This window comes from Neolamprologus multifasciatus, chromosome 4, assembly GCF_963576455.1.
Source record: "Neolamprologus multifasciatus chromosome 4, fNeoMul1.2, whole genome shotgun sequence".
NCBI lineage: Eukaryota > Metazoa > Chordata > Actinopteri > Cichliformes > Cichlidae > Neolamprologus > Neolamprologus multifasciatus.
The window spans coordinates 29586202-29606894 of record NC_140442.1 but is presented as its reverse complement, the minus strand read 5'-3'; the positions used below and the strand labels follow the sequence as shown (position 1 = coordinate 29606894).

The following is a 20693-nucleotide window of genomic DNA, read 5'->3' as shown; positions in this document are numbered from 1 at the left end:
CACATAAAGTGTGCTTCTATAAAGTTATTAGAAGTTCAAAAACTTTTTCATATACTGACTATTTTCGACTTTATATTTTCAGCTGTATCTATGACAGTCCAACAGCCTGGATCTGCCCAATTTGAATGCACCAATCAGAGATGCTGCTTCTGCCTGCTTCATCAGGCTGTGTAGTTGTTTCTGTTAATACAGCTACACCCCTTGCTCACACAGACAAAAACACGGGCATTCTGCAATGTATTTCTGACATGGAGCATCAATAACATCTTAGCAAAAATTTTGTGACTTAAGAGAAACATAATACTGTAACTTAGTGGAAATACTACAACAGAGCACAAAAACTATGATTTGGCAGAAATATTATAACTTAGCAGAAATAATATATTTAGCACAAATCCTACAAAGTAACAGAAATACTATGATTTAGCAGAATAGTAATAACTTAAGCGGAAATGTTGGAAAAGCAAAATGGACAGCTGAAAGAAGCTGAACATGGTTAAGTTCCTTCAAAACTAACTGTGAAAAATTGGCAGAAATTTAGAAAAAAAAAACAAAACAAGAAAAAACAGCCAACAGATACACACAATTACAAATATGGAAACTCAGATGCACACACACACACACACACACACACACACACACACAGGATCTATGCCTGTCAACCAGTCTGAATAGGTTCAATATAAATGCAAAAAAAAGGGTCTCTCTCTCTCTCTCTCTCTCTCTCTCTCTCTCTCTCTCTCTCTCTCTCTCTCTCTCTCTCTCTCTCTCTCTCACACACACACACACACACACACACACACACACACACACACACACACAGAAAGAGCAGGAAGTGAACAGAGGGGGCCCTTAATAGTGTTCCCTGCATGTTTCTAGGTCAATCAAACAGCCAGGAACTGCTCAATTTGAATCCACCAATCAGAGAGTCTGTGTACTTTTTCCCGCCAAAACAGGTGCACCTGTTTTTACACACGCAGCACCGAGAGAGACAGGATTTCTGCAGTCTATTTCACATATTGATGATTCCCCTCAAACAAATGGCCATAATTTCCTAACCATAGGGGCTACAACTGTCATTCTCAGATCGTTTTGTTCAGAAGAGATGGGGGAATCCTTAAGTGTTGAGTATTTAAAATAAAAATAAGAATTATTAGAGATATATGACATAGATGATTGGTTGGCTTAGAAACCATGAAGGCCTCAATATGCCAATTTTAATGTCCCAGCCCTCAGATATGATTGGCTGGTTGGGAAGCCATGCAGGCCCTGATATGTAAATTTGAATATTACAGTGCTCACAGAGGATTGACTTCCTGGGGACCTGGCAGAAATATATAGAAATACTATGATTACCCAGAAATACTACATTTAGTAGAAAATACTATGTTTTAGCACAAATACTATAAAATGGCAGAAATACTATAATTAAGCAGAAATACTATATTAAGCACAAATCCTAAACAAAGCAGAAATACTGTACTATGATTTGGTAGAAAAACTATAATAAATCACAAATACTATATTTGTCAGAAATACTATATTTAGCACAAATCTTATAAAATAGCAGAAATAGTATAATTTAGCACAAATACTGAAAAGCAGCAGAAATGCTATGATTGAGCACAATAGTAATAACTTAAATAGAAAAATTGGAAAAGCAAAACGGACAGCTGAAAAAATGCTGAACATGCTAAGGGTCCCTCAGATATACTTGTTAAATGAAAAAAATTGGCAAAAAAAATATAACAGCCACGAAATTACACAAGAAGATCCAATTCAGCCAACCAGTCTAAATATATTGAATTTGAATCTTACAATGAGATCATCCCATAAAAAGGCTTTCTCTCTTTCTCTCTCTCTGTCTCTCTCTCTCTGTCTCGCACACACACACACACACACACACACACACACACACACACACACGCACACACACACACACACACAGGGAGAGAGAAGCAAGTTTCTAGGTAAGTCAAACAGCCTGGACTGCTCAATTTGAATCCACCAATCAGAGAGGCTGTGTACTTTTTCCCGCCAAAACAGGTGCACCTGTTTTTACACACAATCAGCACTAGTGATGGTAAATTTGATTCTTTTTACTGAATCGAGTTTTAATGAGTCACTCACCAAAGTGAATCGGTTTTTTGAGTCATTTGATTCGCTGAGTCAGTTGACCAGAGAGTGCAAAAAATTTACATTTTCACTCAAACTTAATTTGTTTCTCTTTTCATGTAAATCCCACTGCTAAGATGAATGATTCTAAAAAAACAACAACTATTTTATAGAGCAAAAAAGAGCAAAAACATTTCTAAAATTAAGCAATTTCCTATCAAAATTGCTTAATAAACATTTATTTTGTTTATTTGTATTTTATTAGTATTTTCCTTAAATGTGTTAAATATATATTTTCTCATCTAAATGTCCACTGAGCTGTGAGCCAGGGGGCGGTAATGCACCTTAACATTGGTTGCCAACCAAGAAGAAGAAGAAGCTGTGAGCCAGGAGGGAGGGGGGGAGGGGGTGAGTGAGTGATTCGTTCGCTCGCTCTATGATTCAGCACAGGAGGGAGGGGGTGAGCGAGTCCTGAGTGATTCGCTTACGCTTACGATTCAGCACAGGAGGGAGGGGGTTAGTGAGTCCTGAGTGATTCGTTCGCTCGCTCTATGATTCAGCACAGGAGGGAGGGGGTGAGCGAGTCCTGAGTGATTCGCTTACGCTTACGATTCAGCACAGGAGGGAGGGGGTTAGTGAGTCCTGAGTGATTCGTTCGCTCTATGATTCAGCACAGGAGGGAGGGGGTGAGCGAGTCCTGAGTGATTCGCTTATGCTTACGATTCAGCACAGGAGGGAGGGGGTGAGTGAGTGAGTGATTCGTTCGCTCGCTCTATGATTCAGCACAGGAGGGAGGGGGTGAGCGAGTCCTGAGTGATTCGCTTACGCTTACGATTCAGCACAGGAGGGAGGGGGTTAGTGAGTCCTGAGTGATTCGTTCGCTCTATGATTCAGCACAGGAGGGAGGGGGTGAGCGAGTCCTGAGTGATTTGCTTACGCTTACGATTCAGCACAGGAAGGGAGGGGGTGAGTAGCTCAAATGTGCTGTTAGCATGTTAGCAGAGCGATGCTACTGTGAACCGAGGAGCTATTTTCTTGATGTGAGCTTCTACTCAGGGTTTTTTCTTCCAGTTCAGAGCAGAAATGCTTTTGTTAAGAAACTGGCTGTTGTTTTTTCCCCCCCCACAATTTTAATTATAAGCTAGATATATTTCTACTAAGCGAATTAGTTTGCTAACAGAAACAGGGATGAGTCAGTGAGTCAGTTGGGCTTGTGAATCATGATTCACGAGTCAGTAAAGTGATTCTCGAGTATTGAACGATTCGTTCACGAATTGAACATCACTAATCAGCACAGAGAGAGACAGGATTTTTGCAGTCTCTTTCTCATAGTGAGGATTCCCCTCAAACAAATGGCCATAATTTCCTAACCGTAGGGGCTAGAATGGTCATTCTTAAACCGTTTTGTTCAGAAGAGATGGGGGAATCTTTAAGTGTTGACAATTTATCATTAAAATATGAATTATTGAAGATATTTAACTTGTAATGCACCATAACTGAGTCGAGGCGAAGCAAAACTGCCTTGGCTTGCCCTCAAACAACGCTTTCTAACTCTAAATCTATTTGGAGCATCGATATCATTCTTTCACCATAAGAGACAGCAGGCTTTGGTGAACAGTCATGGAAATTTTCAGGTCTCTGTGGAAATCCATCAAAAAGATATGACAAGAGAAAAAAGTGCCTCATTTCCAGAGTTTGAAATGTGAAGAAATCTGAGCGACGGACGAAGTTCCTTCCTGCCCTCAAACAAATGTGACTCATCTCAGAACAGTAATACGTGATAAAATAATTCTTGAATTGTGAGCATCAGGAGTGTCTGAAGATATATTGGCACAAGCCTCATGTCTTAACTTTGCTTCGTTAAGGAGATTCGAAAATGCCTCTCATTAGAGAAATCCAGCGGTGATTTTGAACAAACTTTCCATTGAGTTTCTATGGACTGTTTTCAGACTTTGTATTGCTCTGAGGAGATTTGCCAAAATTCTATAAATCCCACAACAATGATAGTGACATTTTCTGAAAGCCAGCAAAAATACCTACGTTTTGATGTATAGATTGTGGTAGTTGAGTGAAAATTGAGCAAGTAGCAAGAAGTTGTTCGGACATGAAGAGAAGATTGAAAAAGGACAAGCGGCTCACTCAAAGCCAACTGCATAGCAACCATAACAACGCATGAATTTTCTGAAAAACTCAAAACTTAAAGAGGGATAAGATGAAAACGGTAACAGATATGAAAAAGCTGAATCATACATGAATAGCCCAATACTTTGTGAACATTTTAAAGTTTGAATGGAGTTTCTAAGTGAAAGTATGAGGAAGTAGTTAAGTTTCAAAAGCGGGCAAGTTTTAGCAGAATTGCAGAAGTTTCCCATTCATTTCAATGGGACAAATTAAAGGAAAAAAGCTTAATATTTCAAAAAGTATAATAGTAAAAAATATTTAAAAAAAATTGAGTAAGTAGTTAAGCGGCGAAAAACGGAGCAACTAGAAGAATAATAAAGTATAAAGAATAAAGAGAAACACGAACTCAATAGTGTGGATGCTTAATCAGCATCCACACAATAAACAACATAAAAAACGCAATTAATATTTTTGGATTCGGTCATTTGAGAACTGTATTTAATGTGGTTTGACTTACTGCATCTGATGAAGGTCATGTGTGGTGGTGAAACAGCTGAAAAGTTGTCCAACCCTGAAACCAGCCTTAAGCATAAGTTGTGTCAGCTGACTGTACTCTGGAGAACTGAGACGACAGAACAGATGACCTCGAATTCCAGGATAATGACAAAAATTACAGCACGTACTGTGGTCTGGGGTGCTAAACGTAAGGCCCGGGGGCCAGAATCAGCCTGGCAAAAATGTTAAAGACAACATAAAATTTTAACAGTATTTTTATAGATTTTACAACTTGTCCTGAAGGTACAGACCCACAGCCATTCATATTACACCAAAGCAACAGAAATCCATTGAATTACACAAATGTTTGTGTTTTTTGGCTGCTGTGTGTCCACACCAAAATAAAAGCATCTGTGAATCAACAGAAGCTTTCTGTTTTATAGTTACAGGACAGTCATGAGCCAACAGAACAGACAGATTTTTTTTTCATTTACCACACAAGTATTTCTTTATCGTCCAGAAAAATTGAGGCTTGATGTTGTAATTGCACTTTTTTTCTTTCTTTCCTTCTTTTTAATCTACTGACAGAAAGAGGATTTTAACTGGTTCGGCCCACTTAAGATCAAAGTGGGCTGTATGTGGCCACAATGCAAGAGTGAGTTTGATGTTCCTGCTGTAGGTCCCCATGTAAGTAAGTGTATGTGAATAGAAAAAGTCTTATTACTTACTTACCTATGAAACTTCAGGAAAAATACTGCAAGTTAAACTTTACGATAAGCTCAGGCATGAAATGCTACATTATTATATTACGGCTACTATTAAATAAGTTTTCTTCTTCACTACACTGCATGGTGTTACATTTTTTAACTTATTATAGATAAGATTAGAGATATTTGCCATAGAAACAATGGTCAACAAAATTCAGGTGGATATCTAGGGATGGGAATCGACAACTGATCCTGTAAAGAACCGGTTCTTGGAGTTGAGCTACTTGTCGATTCCATTTGCACTCGCACCACAATCAGCTGATTTCAGTTTGTGTGGGGGAACGGAAATTTGCACGAATGTAATCTGTTTGACATGTTGCTTAGTGATGGAGTAAAATCTCAAAGCAGAGCCAGTGAGAACCTGTGTACCATGAGTACTGATAAGAAATCGAACCAATAAGCGATATTGATAATGGAATCAGCATCACTCAATTCCCATCCCAATGGATGACTTGCTGTGGTTCCCAAAGGTTGGACGCAGAGTCTTTGCGGAGGGAGCGTGGTAAGAATAAAAAAACAAAACAGGATGCGTGGACACTGCTAGCATAATGGACAGGTTTTTGACGGGGCTCCCACACAGACACAAAGCAGGAGATGAAGTATCACCAAATATGCTTCCAAACCAACTTCCTTCCAAGCCAAAGACTAGAAAATATGATGATATTGGTGGTCCCAAGATAGCTATCCCCATCCCTAACAGAATTTGTTTCCCCTCCCCTCGGGAGCACACGCTGGGCTGTCCAAATCACAGACAAACAGTATCCCACATTCTTGACTTTTAGTTCACAAACACTTCTTATAATGGAATTTTGCCGTTACAGTAGGATGCAAATAATATCAGGCTGATCCTGCCACAGTTTGTTCCACTGGTTCAAATCTCGGACGAAGAGGATCCCACAGTTGTTTGTGTTTTTAAAACCATTTTGCACAGAGAAGGAGGCGAAGATTTTCTTGTAAAACAAAGGGGGCCTAGCCAAAAAAGTTTGGGAACCACTGATTTAGAGAAAGAAATCGTAACCCTAAACGTTTTCGTACCAAGCTGTAAACATGTTCATTTCCTCTCTGAAGTTGGGCGTTTTAATGAAGGTTTATGGAGTTTGGCTCGCTTTTAGCGCTGGCCTCAAGCAGACATTTGAAGAACTGCAGTTTGTTTGTTGTTCTCCTTTTTTGTGTTGCCTTCATTTTTCAGCACAACAGTTTGCAACTTTATGGATCTGATCTTCAAGAATGGGGGTAACGTGCAGAGATGTGATGAGCCACAGGAGGAACGCTTTGGGGAGGAAGTAGCTACGTCTAGGCTGCCTTATTCCCAAAGAGTCACCACAGCAGATAGCTCCAACCTTCCCAACAGAACAGCTTCCCGGGATCAAACCAGGGATCTTTCAGGGAATGTGTAAACACCTTGGACACTTTTTATATGTGCTATTGCTATTGGAGTTTAATCATCGTGTGTTTTATTTATTTGCTATTGTGAAGCAATAGTGAGCAGTGATCAAGAGGAAGTCAGGAGTCTTTAGTGAGTGTATGGTAGGAGTGACAGATGGGTTCAAAGCTGGGATTATGCCGAGAGCTGAGCGTGTTCACAGTGGTGACGGATGATCAGGCAACGGTCTAAACAGACTGATGTTTGTATGTGATGCTCTGAGGAGGCTCTGATAAAGAGTGTGCAGTGAAGAGTACACTTTGTTTTTTTGTTTCTCTTTTTTAAGCTTGGCTAACCTCCCGTCCATTAACACTGAAGGAGCGTGGTCATGATTGTGCTGCTTCCTGCCTGGTCCACAGCGCCATGGATCCATCCCTGATCACTACAGCACAACATCAAGTTTAATTTTTGTTGCAAAATGATAGAGACGTAGCGCCTTCCATCTGGTGACTGGTGACCATCAGGGAAATGCTCAAGCTAAGAGCTCTAATGTACCTTTTCTATCGTTTCGCACAGGTGGGTGTGTCGGGAGTTTTACCCAAGCAACAGCGGCCTGTGTATAAACCCTGTGATACGGAAAAGGCAGTGAACACAGATCAGATGATGTCGATGCTTGGGTAACATAACAGGATGTTCAGCAGTGTCTTGTGTTTTCTAGTTCTCGGAGTTCTGCCAAAAGAGTTGGTTTATTAGTCTCATCAGGACAAAGAATCTTTTTCCTCGTGCTCCCAGAGTCTTTTAAAGACAGTCTGGCAAACACTGAATGTGGTGTCATGTGCCTTTTATTCACAGCTGCTTCTGTCTTGCTGCTCCACCAGAAAAGCCTAGGTGATTGTCTTTCCTATGAAATCTTGATTGTTCTGCCATGAAGCTTTATATCCACAGGGTGTAACTTGAGGGTAACAACGATCTCCATATTATTTGGAGTGGGTGTGGCTCAGGTGGTAGAGGCAGTTGGCTACCAATGGAAGGTCGGTGGATGTTGGTAGTGTAGTAGAAATAATGGAGGACTTAAACTGAGTAGAAAAGCCTGTTTATCATGTGTTCACAGGATGCTCTCGTTGGCTTTCCTACTCGATTTTGCCAAGTGGCCAATTTTACAGAGTTAGGTTATATCACCCCCCTATTTTTCACACTAACCTTAAAGCTTGGAGTGTATGGGCTTTACATGCTTTAATGTTCAAAAGACATATTTTTCCTCATTTACTACTGCTGCATTTCAGCTCCCGTCTCTTTGCTGCGCCTCTGGAAACGTCTCCTTTCAATCGGTCAGCTGGCACGATCAAAGCAAAGGTTCTGTGTATATAAGGCACAGCCCTAAAGAGCTGCTGACCAGTAAAATGAAATAAGCTTCAGTCACAATAAACAATAGAGCTGAAAGCATGGCTGTTATCTTCATATTACATCAATGGTCAGACTATGTTATGACATCAGGGTTTTAAAAGAAGCTTGAAAAATGGCTTCAAAGTGTCGGCTGGTTTACAGGTTACAGAACTGAGTCTGAATGTGCAGCATTTGGATTTTTGGATCACCACATCATGTGTCTCCTGCTGCCTGACAGCAAAAATGGAAGATATGTAAGAAAGCACAGCCTGTTTTTAAAAAGAGTAAGCGTAAATGTGAACACAGGAGAGGGGCAAGCACGTCAGCTGCCACTGTGAGGACACTAAACATAAAGAGATTAAAAAAGCACTGGGTCTTCAGTTACTCAGATGCTATAGGAGTGCTTTGAAGACTTGTGTTTGTTCTTGCAGCATAAAATGCAGCATTTGGTGTGCTTTGCTCACAGCCAAGACATTTTAGGATTAAGGGCTAGAGAGCTGAGTGGAAACACAACGGCTGACTGTAAGGGAGTCTTTGCTCGAGTGAATGAATTAATGATCTTTACTGTTATACATAGTACAATAACATTTGGTTTGGCGTTCTCTTCATCCTAAAAGATGACAATAAGCAGATTAAGAAGCTTAAGCAGCATCATTGTAAATGGTCATATTGTTTGTGTGTGTATTGAAGTGTATTCTGAGGATTTCTGTGTTTACAGTCAGTTGTGTAGTGTGGCTGAAGCTGGGGTGATGGAAGCCGACCCTGTAGGGTAAAACGTGTCTGAGTCTGTTGATTCTTGTTTTTATTGTCATGAACAGTTTGCCAGATGGCGGTGACTCAAACTATTGATCCTGTCTGCAGCCTTCCTTATCCTGATGGCACAGATGGATTCCAGGTGTGGAAGTTTGGCCCATTTCAGTTTTCTGAGGAAGAAGAGGCTCTGTCGTGCAAACCTGACCAGCTGGCAGGTGCAAGTGGGAGATGTGGTTTCCTAACCGTGGACCTTAAGCGGAGGTGCTGAGGATCATTGTATCTACACTGCTGACCATCAGTCGGATGGTCCACTTCCAGCCTGCAGGCCCTTTCCATCCTCATTAGAAATGTGGGTGATCATCTGCAAACGTGATTTTGGAGTTTGGGGAGCAGATGGTGTGAAGTCATAGGTAAATATTGTGTAGAGCACTGGACTCAGCTCACAGCCCCGTGGGGTGTATCTGTGTTTAGTGTGGGAGTAATGGAGGTGTGTTTGCTGAGAGCCGGTCAAGCAAATCACTACATGGGTGTCGAGTTGCTGTGTCACATAGTAACGTACACATTGGGACTGGAAGAAAAGATTGTGCTGCAGTATTTTCTGTGGCAAGGACACTAGGCCTTTGTAAACCACATGCACGAGAGGAAAAAACACAAGAAGGAAAATCCAAAAAGCGTAACACTGCATGAGTGATTTAATCTGACCACAGTTTGGAATGCCTCTGCAAATGATCTGAATACTCAGACATGTGGAAACTATTGTGTTATACAGAGTACAATAAAGTGTGGTTTGGCGTTCTCTTCATCCTAAAAGATGAAAATAAGCAGATTAAGAAGCTTAAGCAGCATCATTGTAAATGACCAGGTCATATTGTTTGTGTGTGTATTGAAGTGTATTCTGAGGCAAATGAGTTTGCTCTTTCTCTTTACTGCAGCACACATAACGTCATCTTTTAGGTTCAGTTGCACTTAATGTGACATTAAAACAAATTCTGCATATAGTTAAAAACAGTACTGTGTACTGCTGAGAGCTATTCTAATTAAAGGAATTACAGTTGCTGCCCCCTTTTTGGAAGCAAACTATAAAAAAAATGAGGGATGCTTTAAGACTTTTGCAGCGTATCGAACACTGTACTTTTATATTTAGCTAGTTTAGTGTTTATTTGTCTATTAATTGTGCATCTGAAACCGAGACGATATAACTCCTGATCACTTGGACAGAGACAAAGTAGGCAGACTGTTCTCAAATCATTTTATAACGCTGTAAACGAATGCCACAGAGCCACAAACACAAACAGCTGCGAGCCACTGAGATGTCATTATCTGATTGTGCCATAAATGATTTGTCACAGAAAAGCAAAACAAACAGCAAACAAACCCACGACCAGCGAGATTGAATACAATATCAAACTGTCGTCTGGGGCGCTCCGGCTCACATCTCACTCAGCGTTACATTCAACACTGTGCTCTGCCATCAAACACATCATCGTCCCATGATGCGTCTCGGATAGAATAATTAGAGCCGGGATGGATTCTACTGCAGGGAGCAGCAAAGAAATAAAAAAGGAGACAAGTCTAATCGTGGGGATAGTAGTTTGGGGACGCTGGGTCCTAAACTGTTCTTATTCAAGGCACAACTTGCTGGCCTGTATTATATACACTAAATGCAAATGTTTAATTGCATTTTTGCACTTTTTTGCAATTCCTAAGAATACTGGACTCTAATTCACACTTGCATTAATAATTTTATTTGACTTTGACTTGGTATACCCCTCAGGTACGCTGTAGTGATGAAGTCCTCCCTCTCTTTGTGCCATGATGCCAGCTGATGACTAATACCTCAAAGCTTGGCTTCATATTTCACCAGACACAACAAAATAAGTCTGCATTTTTTTTCCTGAAAAACAACACTGTCACAGTGACATATCTTATAACCTGAAGAGAACCTGTAAGCATTTTATCACATTAACCATATACACTGCTACTTTTTTATCCAGTTCAGCTTATTATTTCTGGCATGTGAAGAGGCCAAAAGAGAGCGAGCGTTCCATATTTTTCCATGATCAAAATGATCGCTCCCAGGCCCTTCCTCTGGCACACAGCAGTACAATGAGGTATGAAAAGTTGTATATATCTCTTTCTTCTTCTTTTTTTGGTCTCTGTTTGATCATTTATCGTCATGTGTTTCTTTACACTTCTTTTTTGTTTAGTGAGCTTTGTTCTCCATCAAAAGCTATATTATTGTTACAACACTGACACTTTTACATATGGCAGATGTATACATTGCACGATTAACCTTAGCTGGAAGTTTGATAGATGCTGACATCAGGATGCAAATGTTTTTTTCTTATTTTTATTGACTCTAGCTTAACAAATGATACAGCTAAAGCAACTGTGGAGAGCACAAATCAGGTTCATTCACTTTCAGTTCCAACTGGACGATGGATTTGGCAACACTTTATCTTTTAAACAAGTTCAGAAATATTTTCACTGAGATGGTAACCTGGTTATTCACATTTCAGAGGTGTTATAAGGGACTGTACGTAAATTATTAATGAGGGGTGTGAAAGAAAAGATGTTTATATACAAATATAAATAATCCCCTAAAATGTAAATATATATAGAATTGAATAAAATAGTACACCTGAAACCATACATCTCTGTGTATTTGTTATATGGTATTTGTGGCCAAAGTATTTACTGTACTGAATACCTTCTGAGTCAAGAGCAAGGCCCATGTATAGCAAGGAATTCAATGACGTTTTCCACACCAATTATCTATGTACCTTGTCAAAGAAAATCTTTCATTGTATCAGCTTTTAGCAAAACTATTAAAATATGGTGTCAACACCAAATGGGCAGTAGACAGAGCGAAGTTAGCTCTAAGCTAGTAAGCTAATCTTTGGGCCCAACATTAGTTGTAAAATTGACATTAGCTCAAATTGACTATAGTTTTTTTTAATCACCTACATCTATCAAATTAGCCCAACACCAAATTGCTGATAACTCAAGTATGACCAGCAAATAAAAATATTATCATGAGTAAACCTCAAAACAGCAAGAGTACAACATCATCAGCTAGCTAGCTAATTAGTGGTTTTACTTAGAACAGAGAGTAGAGTTTGTCAGAGCAAAGATTAGTTTATCATTTATGTATTAAAATTAATTTAAGAATTGCAGGACGTTGCGGGCTGTCACCGGGTGAAATTATTTGCAAAGACTGCGCTAAAAAGGTTTGTGTGACACTCTTCACAGTTTCACTACAGCTTAGCAAATAGTTAGCAAGTGGTTACAGAGTGCTAGCAACCACCAAAGTAATCCCGAGGAGGTTTTCGCTGCAGTCGTAAACCCTTAGATGACCAGTTTCACCTGGTGACAGTAAGCAACTTTCTGCTACCACTCTCCAACTGGTTGGGGAGAGATTTTTCACCTGCTGCCGGTGATTACCACAGGATCACAGACTAGTGTAGGCGAGCCTAACTGAGCCTTTAGGAACTGACTTCACAGCAACTGCCAGCAAACTTCAGCAACTGTTTAGAGAAAATACATTTGTCCCGAACAACTTCTGATTGCCAGGCAGTCACTAACTGGTCTCTAAGCCTGTGTGACTGGGACAGTGGTATATTACGTTTTAGCGTATGAGAGGTTGCAGTAGTGACAAAATAAAAAAAGGTCAGAAGTAAGAAAAACGTAAGATTTAAAACCTTAAAAAAAAGTATGAATCCAAAACACTGACTAGCTTATCACACTAAACGTATATTTTTGAATAATGCAATTCATTCATTCTTATACAGCAGTGTGTATTACAGTGCAAGCAGTACAGCTGCTAGATACAGCCAACTATGGTGCCAAATGCAATCGCCTGTTCCAAGAAGTTTCAATCGTATTTATTAATATGGCTTCTTTTTCAGTTGGCTAAACTGAAGATGAGCTGAACCCTGACCCATGGGTGATGTCTGAGCACTAGCTACCACTGCACCAATGATGGTCTGAAAGTGCATATACAGCCATATTCTCACAGTAAAGCATCAACACAGATAGACATTCACTTACCAAGAAAAATCAGATGCAAATAAAGACAAAAGTATCATTAAAAAAAACAAAAATTAAAAAATTCCTCTATATAACATTCACTTCATCCCTTCCTTTAAATCACTCAAACGTTTTCAGTCATCACACAGTTCTTTCATAGACATACTATTTTTTTCTTAAAACGACTCATCAGTAGCAGTCTGTCACAGGACGTGGTTCATGTCCACCTCCAAAGCTCAACGGCCCAAGAAAAAGCAGAACGACGAACACTTGGTGCACAACAAAAGCAACATCGAAAGCAACATGAGTGTGGGACTTCACATCGTGTCTTTAATTATACAATTTCAGTATTTTACATTCCACGTGTGGACATATTCCTGCAGGGATTGTCGTCTTTCTCCACCAGAGAGTGCTAGCATGAGCCGTAGCAGGTTTCTGGGAGAGGGCGTGGAAAGGAAGGAGAGGCATATGGAGGAAACACCCGGGGGGGTTGGAGTTGGAAGGATGTGGAAAGGTGGATGCAAGAGCAATGATGTTGGCTTACGGATGTTTTCCCTGGGTAAGTAATAAAAACAGTAGTATTTGTTAGCTTTGTGCAGCTGCAGAGCTTAGCATCAAGTTCACATTTGAGTTTATTGTAAACGTAATATAACCCTTCCTTTGATCTCAGAGGCAGACAGAGAAAGCAAACTGTAGTGATGGTGTGGAAAACATGGAGACTGTTATTCTACAGCTTGACTGGGACGTCAGGACATGAAGTGGACGGAGGTGGCCTACCTCTGAGTGGCCTCAATTATGTCCAACAATGCTACACTGCCACAAGAACACGTGTTTTTGACTCTATGGCTCACACAGGTGAGCTTCGCCTGCATAAGTGCACCAACTACTTGAGCCATGTCCAAGCAGACAGAACAAATCAGTTCTTTTATTCTGATTTCTTCATGTAAAATGATTTTTTGGTTTTTTGTCTTGTCACTGAAGCACTGCTTGGAGATTATGAAGCCAAAAAAATTAGAAAAGACACTCCATGCTATTAGTAACAGAGCTGTCATGCAGAAAATATGCATGGCTACTTCGTCACTATGATGATCAAGACAACAAATGAAGGTACGGTCCTGTGCAGCTACTTCTCATCGGAGTTTAAAAACCCAACCGCTGAGATCAGACTTAAAGAGCTACCTGGACATGTCTGCTATGTGATGATGACTGTGGAAGGTGAGAAGGATGGTTGCTGTCTCTCCACTATGCTGGTGCAGCTGATCACGGCTGAAGGCAGTGTGCTCTGTGGTGCTGGTGTGCTGTGTTTTTTTTCTCTTTTTAAAGGACAGGAAGAGGATTTCCCCAGTGATCATTTGGCTGAGAAGGAGAGAGAGGGTGAGACAGAGAGGCCATGCTGCCAGCTCCAGTCTAAATCACGAAGTTGACCTCAGTCTCAAACTCGTTTGGGGTGGGGGGGTGGGGTGGGGGGATTCACCAAGAGGTTTGCAAAAAGCAAATCAGCCATGAGTTGATGATCTCCACAAGGCATCTATAAAAATTATATGTATGCATCCACACAGGAAGTGCATCATTTTGAAGCTGAACGTTGGTGATTAGCAGATGTTACCAATGGCCAACTAATATAGTAACCTTTGAATGTATTTACTGCAAATCATATGTCAATTACATACCCTGTTATGCTTATTTAAAGCTCTGTTCTGGTTTAAAAAACGTCCTTTTCTCGGTGTAGCACTTCAGTTCATCCACTGCCTGAAACAAGCGATTCTACGCTCTCCTTCCCTCCCGATAAACAACTTGCTGTTTTTCTGGGATGAGCGACTTCTGACTCGCAGGATTACTTGTACATCCACTCAACTCATTATTTGAAACTTCTCTGTTTAAACACAGTGACAGAATATATGAAAACGCACATCAGGTCCAAAGTCTAACCCCAAGTCCAACGTATTAAAAACAACTGTATTACAGACATTGATTCTTGTGCTACATGAGCGGTCAGATTCACGATCTGATTGGAACTGGCAGCATAAACTCACCCACTGATAGCTCGAATGCCACATACAATAACTGTGTTGTGTTTGTCTATAAATATTTGCTCCTGTATTGGGTATATTTGTACAACCTCTGTGAGGCACATTTACATGTGTGAATTAGAAAGCCAGCAGTACCCTGTCTGAGCCTTAGCCCGGTTGCAGCGTGGCTTTCATTCACAGTGATAGTGAGTGCAGTACAAACACAGCAGGTCTGCAGACGGCCGCTCTGAACTTGTACAGCTCAATCATGCTATTGCCGTGTGTGTGTGTGTGCAACTGTATCCCTGTATAAGCACGTTCTATTTAAATACCCTGCAACATAGATTGGTAACACTGAGAGTGGCAGCGCCGCGTCACAGTCCTTGTTGGTTATATAAGATCATCAGGGAGGATATTGGGAATGCTACAGACTAGCAGGGAAAGGGAAAAGTTTAGGAGAGGTCATAGAGGAAAGGAGTTCAGGGCTGCTGAAGAATACAGGCATGGTTTTAGTGCAACAGAAAAAAACCTGATAATCATTTGTAGAGGATGGCAGTGCGGGATATGATTGGTGGAGATGGTCTCAGAAATGTTAAATTCATGATTTGAATTTCTGGGCCAGTGTTTTCCGTTTGTGCTGCGATGGCGAGGGAAGAATTCAGGGACGTATCGCTCGGCGTCTGCGTATGTTTGCTGGTGGCCTGAACTGCGTCACACTGCAACGGTCACACACACTCGCCGTTTCCCTCGCTTCGGCCAGGACGAAAAGTCATATCCTCAGGCGGATTCTGCTGACTCGGTTGCTGTTTATTTACCTTCCAGTCACCACCCAGAAGAGTCTCTTGGGCTGATCGGACAGGGCTAAAATTCAACTGGGGTGCCAGTTTCCAGCTGTCACCGTGTCCTGACAGCTTCCTCCAAGTTCAATTGGCACACAGATCCAGATTCACAGATTCATGTCTGCAGTGTTGTCACTTTAGGTTCTTAAATAAAAATTAAAAATGACTCTTGATCCCAATTTTTTTGTGATAAAGTCTGAAAAAGGGGGGGGTGACTGAATTTCAGCTGTTGATCTCTGGCCCATGTAAAAGACACTCAGTGGGTCCATGCTTGCAAGTCCTTTGTGCACGGTGAGTACATATATCTGTATTTTTATATCTCTGTGCATGTTTATGTGTATGCGCTGCAGGTAGAGGGGGAGCTCCTTTTAAATGAGAGGTGAGGTAGAATCTGCCAGTTTCAGGCGGGACTTGCAATGGATACAGGCGATGGGGAGAAGCCTGAAGAGGTTTCCACAACCACCACCATGTGCTAGTGCTGAACCTAACACAAATCAGTGGAAAGCTGAGGGCGCGGACCAATGGGATACTCAAACACTGACCCAAAGACACAGGAAGTGTGCACAACTCAGGAGGAGGAAGTGCTGATCACAAAACAACTGCGGTAATACATGTGATAATAACTAAATGGGTGTTTAATATGCATATGAGTATGTGAGGTAAAGACAACAGCAGGTATGTGTTGGAGAGGTATTCCAGCTGTGTATAAATATAAGCAGACGTCCTGTGTATGCTATAGTTAGTATAAAAACAACGTCGCAATCAGCTTTTCTCTTCCTGGATGCTTAAGATGCCATGACTAAATCAGTGCTTTCTGGGGAACGGGGCTGGAGCTGGCCATTAGCCTTTCAGCAGCTAATGGCCAGTTGGAGGTAAAGATGATCCAAATCCACTGAATCCAATGAACAAGAAAAAAAAAGTATTATTTTTATTTTTTATTTTGGTAGATCATGAATGAAAAATATGTTTTAGAATAAATCTGCTTATAACTCCTTGCTGCTACTGTTGACATGGAAATGATAAAAACAACGTCCTATAACTCCTGAAGAAGCAATAAAGTAATAGTGACTGATATTCTGGGAAACAGGATTTCTTTCTTTGCTTTCTTACTTTGGTGAAAATAACACAATTTCCAAATCTGTCCCTTAAAAAATAAACTACAGCCAATAAAAACACTAACTTAGCACAAAACAGGAAATAATAAAACATCTGGCTTTAAACATTCCAACAAACAACAACAACTAAGCTAAACATAAAAAAAAATCATCCACAGTCACCGCCGCGCTATGAATCCTGGGATAGGCTGGGCAACAAAGGATACACCTGACAAATCCTTCAAATCTGGGGAAAAGGAGGACGCATTTGTGGGCCGCATTTGGAGCAGCCCTGGGACAGCCTTCATCGCCCGGTAGTGACGATGCTATGCTAGCATAGCATAGCTTAGCTTAGCATAGTTTAGCATAGCTTAGCATAGCTTAGCATAGCTATGCTAAGCTAAGCTAAGCAGTCTCTAGCGTTAGCTTCAAATACTGCATAAGAATGGTATCAAAATTTATATTTAAGTCACAGCAAGAAAGAAAGTAAACCTGTTTCCAAGAATATCGAACCATGTCAGTAAACAAAGAGAATTTACTGCACAAAGATGGATAGCAAAACACTTAGCGATCACAGAAAGCACCGTGATGTTCATGACATCTTGTAACCCCTGATGCACTACAGTAATTAATACCTATGGATTCAGTGTCCCAGGCATGGATTAAGCCCAGTTCCACACTTGAAGGAAAATTCAATGAAGATTTCAACTGAAAACAAAGTTTTTAGTGTTTTTTTAGACTGGGTTTCATCCCTGCTCAGGAAATCGAGCGATAACATCTCATGTCTGCAGTTATAAGACATATCTGTATATAAATAAGGGCTTCATACAAAGTTTTCTCACTGTAGCTTGCATATGGTTTGACTAAATATTACATGAGTCTGTGTTTTCTAATCAGAAAGGTAATATTGTTTGAGGTAATATTGTAGGGGTGTCTTTTGTGCATGTACACCATGTGCCTGTGTATACACGAGAGAGAGAGAGGTCAGTACGTGAGGGAGGTAGGTCAACAAAGACTCACGGGGCCTTGGCAGGTTGAGGGCTAGGCTGCGGACAGAGGATGGCTTTGCAGTTAAGGAGATGTGAGGGAAGTGTAGGGATTGAAAGAGAAGCTAATGATCAGGCCCCAGAGATTAAAACAAAACAAAAAAAGCACTTATCTGAGGTGATAGGTGGCTGTGCAGCTAGTAGAAACCAACCAAGCCCCTCAGTTTGCATTAGTCAGGAGCAGTACAGCTGTGTATCCATGGGGGTGCAAAAAGAGGCAATGCAATTGTTTGCATATAAATACACTTTTTATGGTGTATGAATGTGTGAATAGCTATGTAAGTATTTACATTGCTTGGACTTTGTGTGTGTGCCTAGTGCGACTGATTGCATTCCTCTGATAATATTGATGTGTGCTTGCTGGTGGTGGATGTTGTAGTTGCTTGACAAATCAAAAAAAACAAAACAAAAAAACAGACACAAAGGGGCAACAAAAGAAATTTACAGAGTGTGTTCTCCATGAAGAGAAAAAAAAATCCAGTTTTTCGTCCTCGCTTGTCCTTCAGCCAAACTTCCCCTCAAAGCCACCACAAAAGTGTTCTTTCTGAGGGTGATGTACAGTTACACTTCCTGGTCCTCGAACACCTCCAGGAAGAGCGGGGGAAACAGTTCATTGGGACACTCGACCTTCATGTGAAGGAAACGGCTGGCGTGGCAAGCCCCGATCATGCGCAGGTCTGTCACCTTCATCAGCAGCTTGGGCCAAAAGTGGGGAATGTTGTGCTTGCGGTAGTTTATATAGTGCTCGAACGCCAGAAGGTAAGCCTCTTGGCACTGCTCAATCTTCTCCACGCTGGTCAGCCCTGAACGGTCTGCAGGCAATAAAGAACACAGGAACAGTTACATGGGAAATGTGCCCTCCGCTGCCGGGTTCCTTTTAAAACAGGAGAAAGACTGCAAATTGAAATGCTGCATACATTTTTCTTGGAGAGGGCAGAATAAGTGATGTGACAGTGAGTACTGGAAACAGAATCTCTGAACAGAACATTGTATTTATATATAACTTATATAAATGAAGCTGTTGGTTTATTGAAAGTAGTATAAAGGATTATTTTGATAGTCAACTAGTCACCGATTATTTTTGTGATTAGTCAACTAATCATGCATCCATTGGAGGTAAAACGTACAGCTTATTGCACCAGCAGCATCTGCTCTTATATAACTATCATTAGCTTACAGCTTTAAGTGTTTAAGGTCTGTGCTAACTAAAAATAAAGACAAGATGGTAAATGGTTTGTATGTGTATAGCGCTTTACTAGTCCCAAAGGACCCCAAAGCGCTTTACACATTCAGTCATCCACCCATTCACACACTGGTGATGGCAGCTACATTGTAGCCACAGCCACCCTGGGGGGCACTTACAGAGGCGAGGCTGCCAAACACTGGCGCCACCGGGCCCTCTGACCACCACCAGTAGGGAACGGGTGAAGTGTCTTGCCCAAGGACGCAACAACCGAGACTGTCCAAGCCGGGGCTCGAACCGGCAACCTTCCCATTACAAGGCGAACTCCCAACTCTTGAGCCACGATCGCCCCAGATGATAGAGATGATAGTTTATTAAACTTTTAATGTTTGCAGATTGTCTCGGTGGAGTTCAATAAACTCAGCCGTCGGCTCCTTTCTATCTAAAATATAACAGGACACTGGAGTAAATTCTCTACCAAATTCTGTTTAATCAGTTTTCTGCTTGATGTTTATTCAGCTGTGTAAAAACTATAACTTTAATCACAGCCAAACCGATTTACTCAGGAACAAATAAAACACTGAAAAACGCCAAACAATAACATTAAGTCTGAAATGATGTGCAGGGAGTTTGCTGTTCTCGGCTCTAGTGACCCCGGTCAGCTATCGAGCTGGTGGGTAACAAACGTTTCCGAAAATGTTGGAACACTTTTGCAAATATGTGGTGTCTTGATAAACTGAGCAGATATTTGAAGTTTACACAGCTACATTCTCGCCTGAAAATATCTTAAAAGTTTATTTTGTGACCCAGAAAGACTAATCAGAGTAATATTAAAATAAATAGCTGCTACCATTGTTGCCAGCTGGAACTGGCTGGGCCGCGCTATGAATTCTGGGATAGGTTGGGCCATGAAGAATACACCCAACCAATCCTTCCATTCTGGGGATAAGGAGGACACATTTGTCGGCCACATTTGGAGGAGTCTTTGAATTTGGACATCCTTCGCCATACCCCTGTGACGTAATCGGCCTACAAATACGGCCTCCGAAGGATGCGGCCCCTAAATTTGGGCACAGCTACAATACCAGACACCGGACATGCATTCCTGCCATCTTCTGTTTCAGTCCGTTATTAAGCTCTTAAATCCTACTACTTATTCCTGCGTCTTTCAGGATCTTGCAAAGCTTCAAACGACGCGTCGACTATTAAAGTAGTCGTCAACGATTTTGATAGTCGACAAACCTAACTGAAAGTTGCAAAAGTGTGGCAGTAAAACACTGGAACTGCGTGTTTGCAACCAGAGAATTCGCAGCCATCAGCTACAAGGAAAAAAAGCCCAATATTCACAATTTGGAAAAAGCTGCTGTGTTCAGTATCTTTACCCCTAAAAATATCTCAAATGTACTCAGAAACAAACACAACCTGACAGAATTCCAGCAGCAGCACGTCCATAAATAAGCTGCCTTAGGTCATCCTAGGTCTTGGAGGGATTCCAG

The 20693-nt window shown here is 41.1% G+C and overlaps 1 protein-coding gene and 1 long non-coding RNA gene across 5 annotated transcripts in view; one reads left to right on the top strand and one right to left on the bottom strand.

Annotated features, from left to right (window-relative positions):
* The first annotated feature begins 2071 nt into the window (after positions 1-2071).
* LOC146520780 (uncharacterized) lies at positions 2072-11039 on the top strand. Its single transcript, XR_014873763.1, has 2 exons — positions 2072-7437; positions 9106-11039. It is a non-coding gene; the product is annotated as an uncharacterized LOC146520780 (long non-coding RNA).
* Positions 11040-14037: 2998 nt separating this feature from the next.
* The window catches only part of LOC146520778 (thyroid hormone receptor alpha), a 127756-nt gene continuing 121100 nt past the window's right edge, over positions 14038-20693 (bottom strand). For all 4 annotated transcript variants that reach the window (XM_085157393.1, XM_085157392.1, XM_085157396.1 and 1 more), the window contains one exon: positions 14038-18826. In XM_085157393.1, coding sequence (XP_085013519.1) covers positions 18576-18826 — 251 coding nt within the window. In that variant the 3' untranslated portion in view covers positions 14038-18575. The remainder of the gene's footprint in view (positions 18827-20693) is intronic.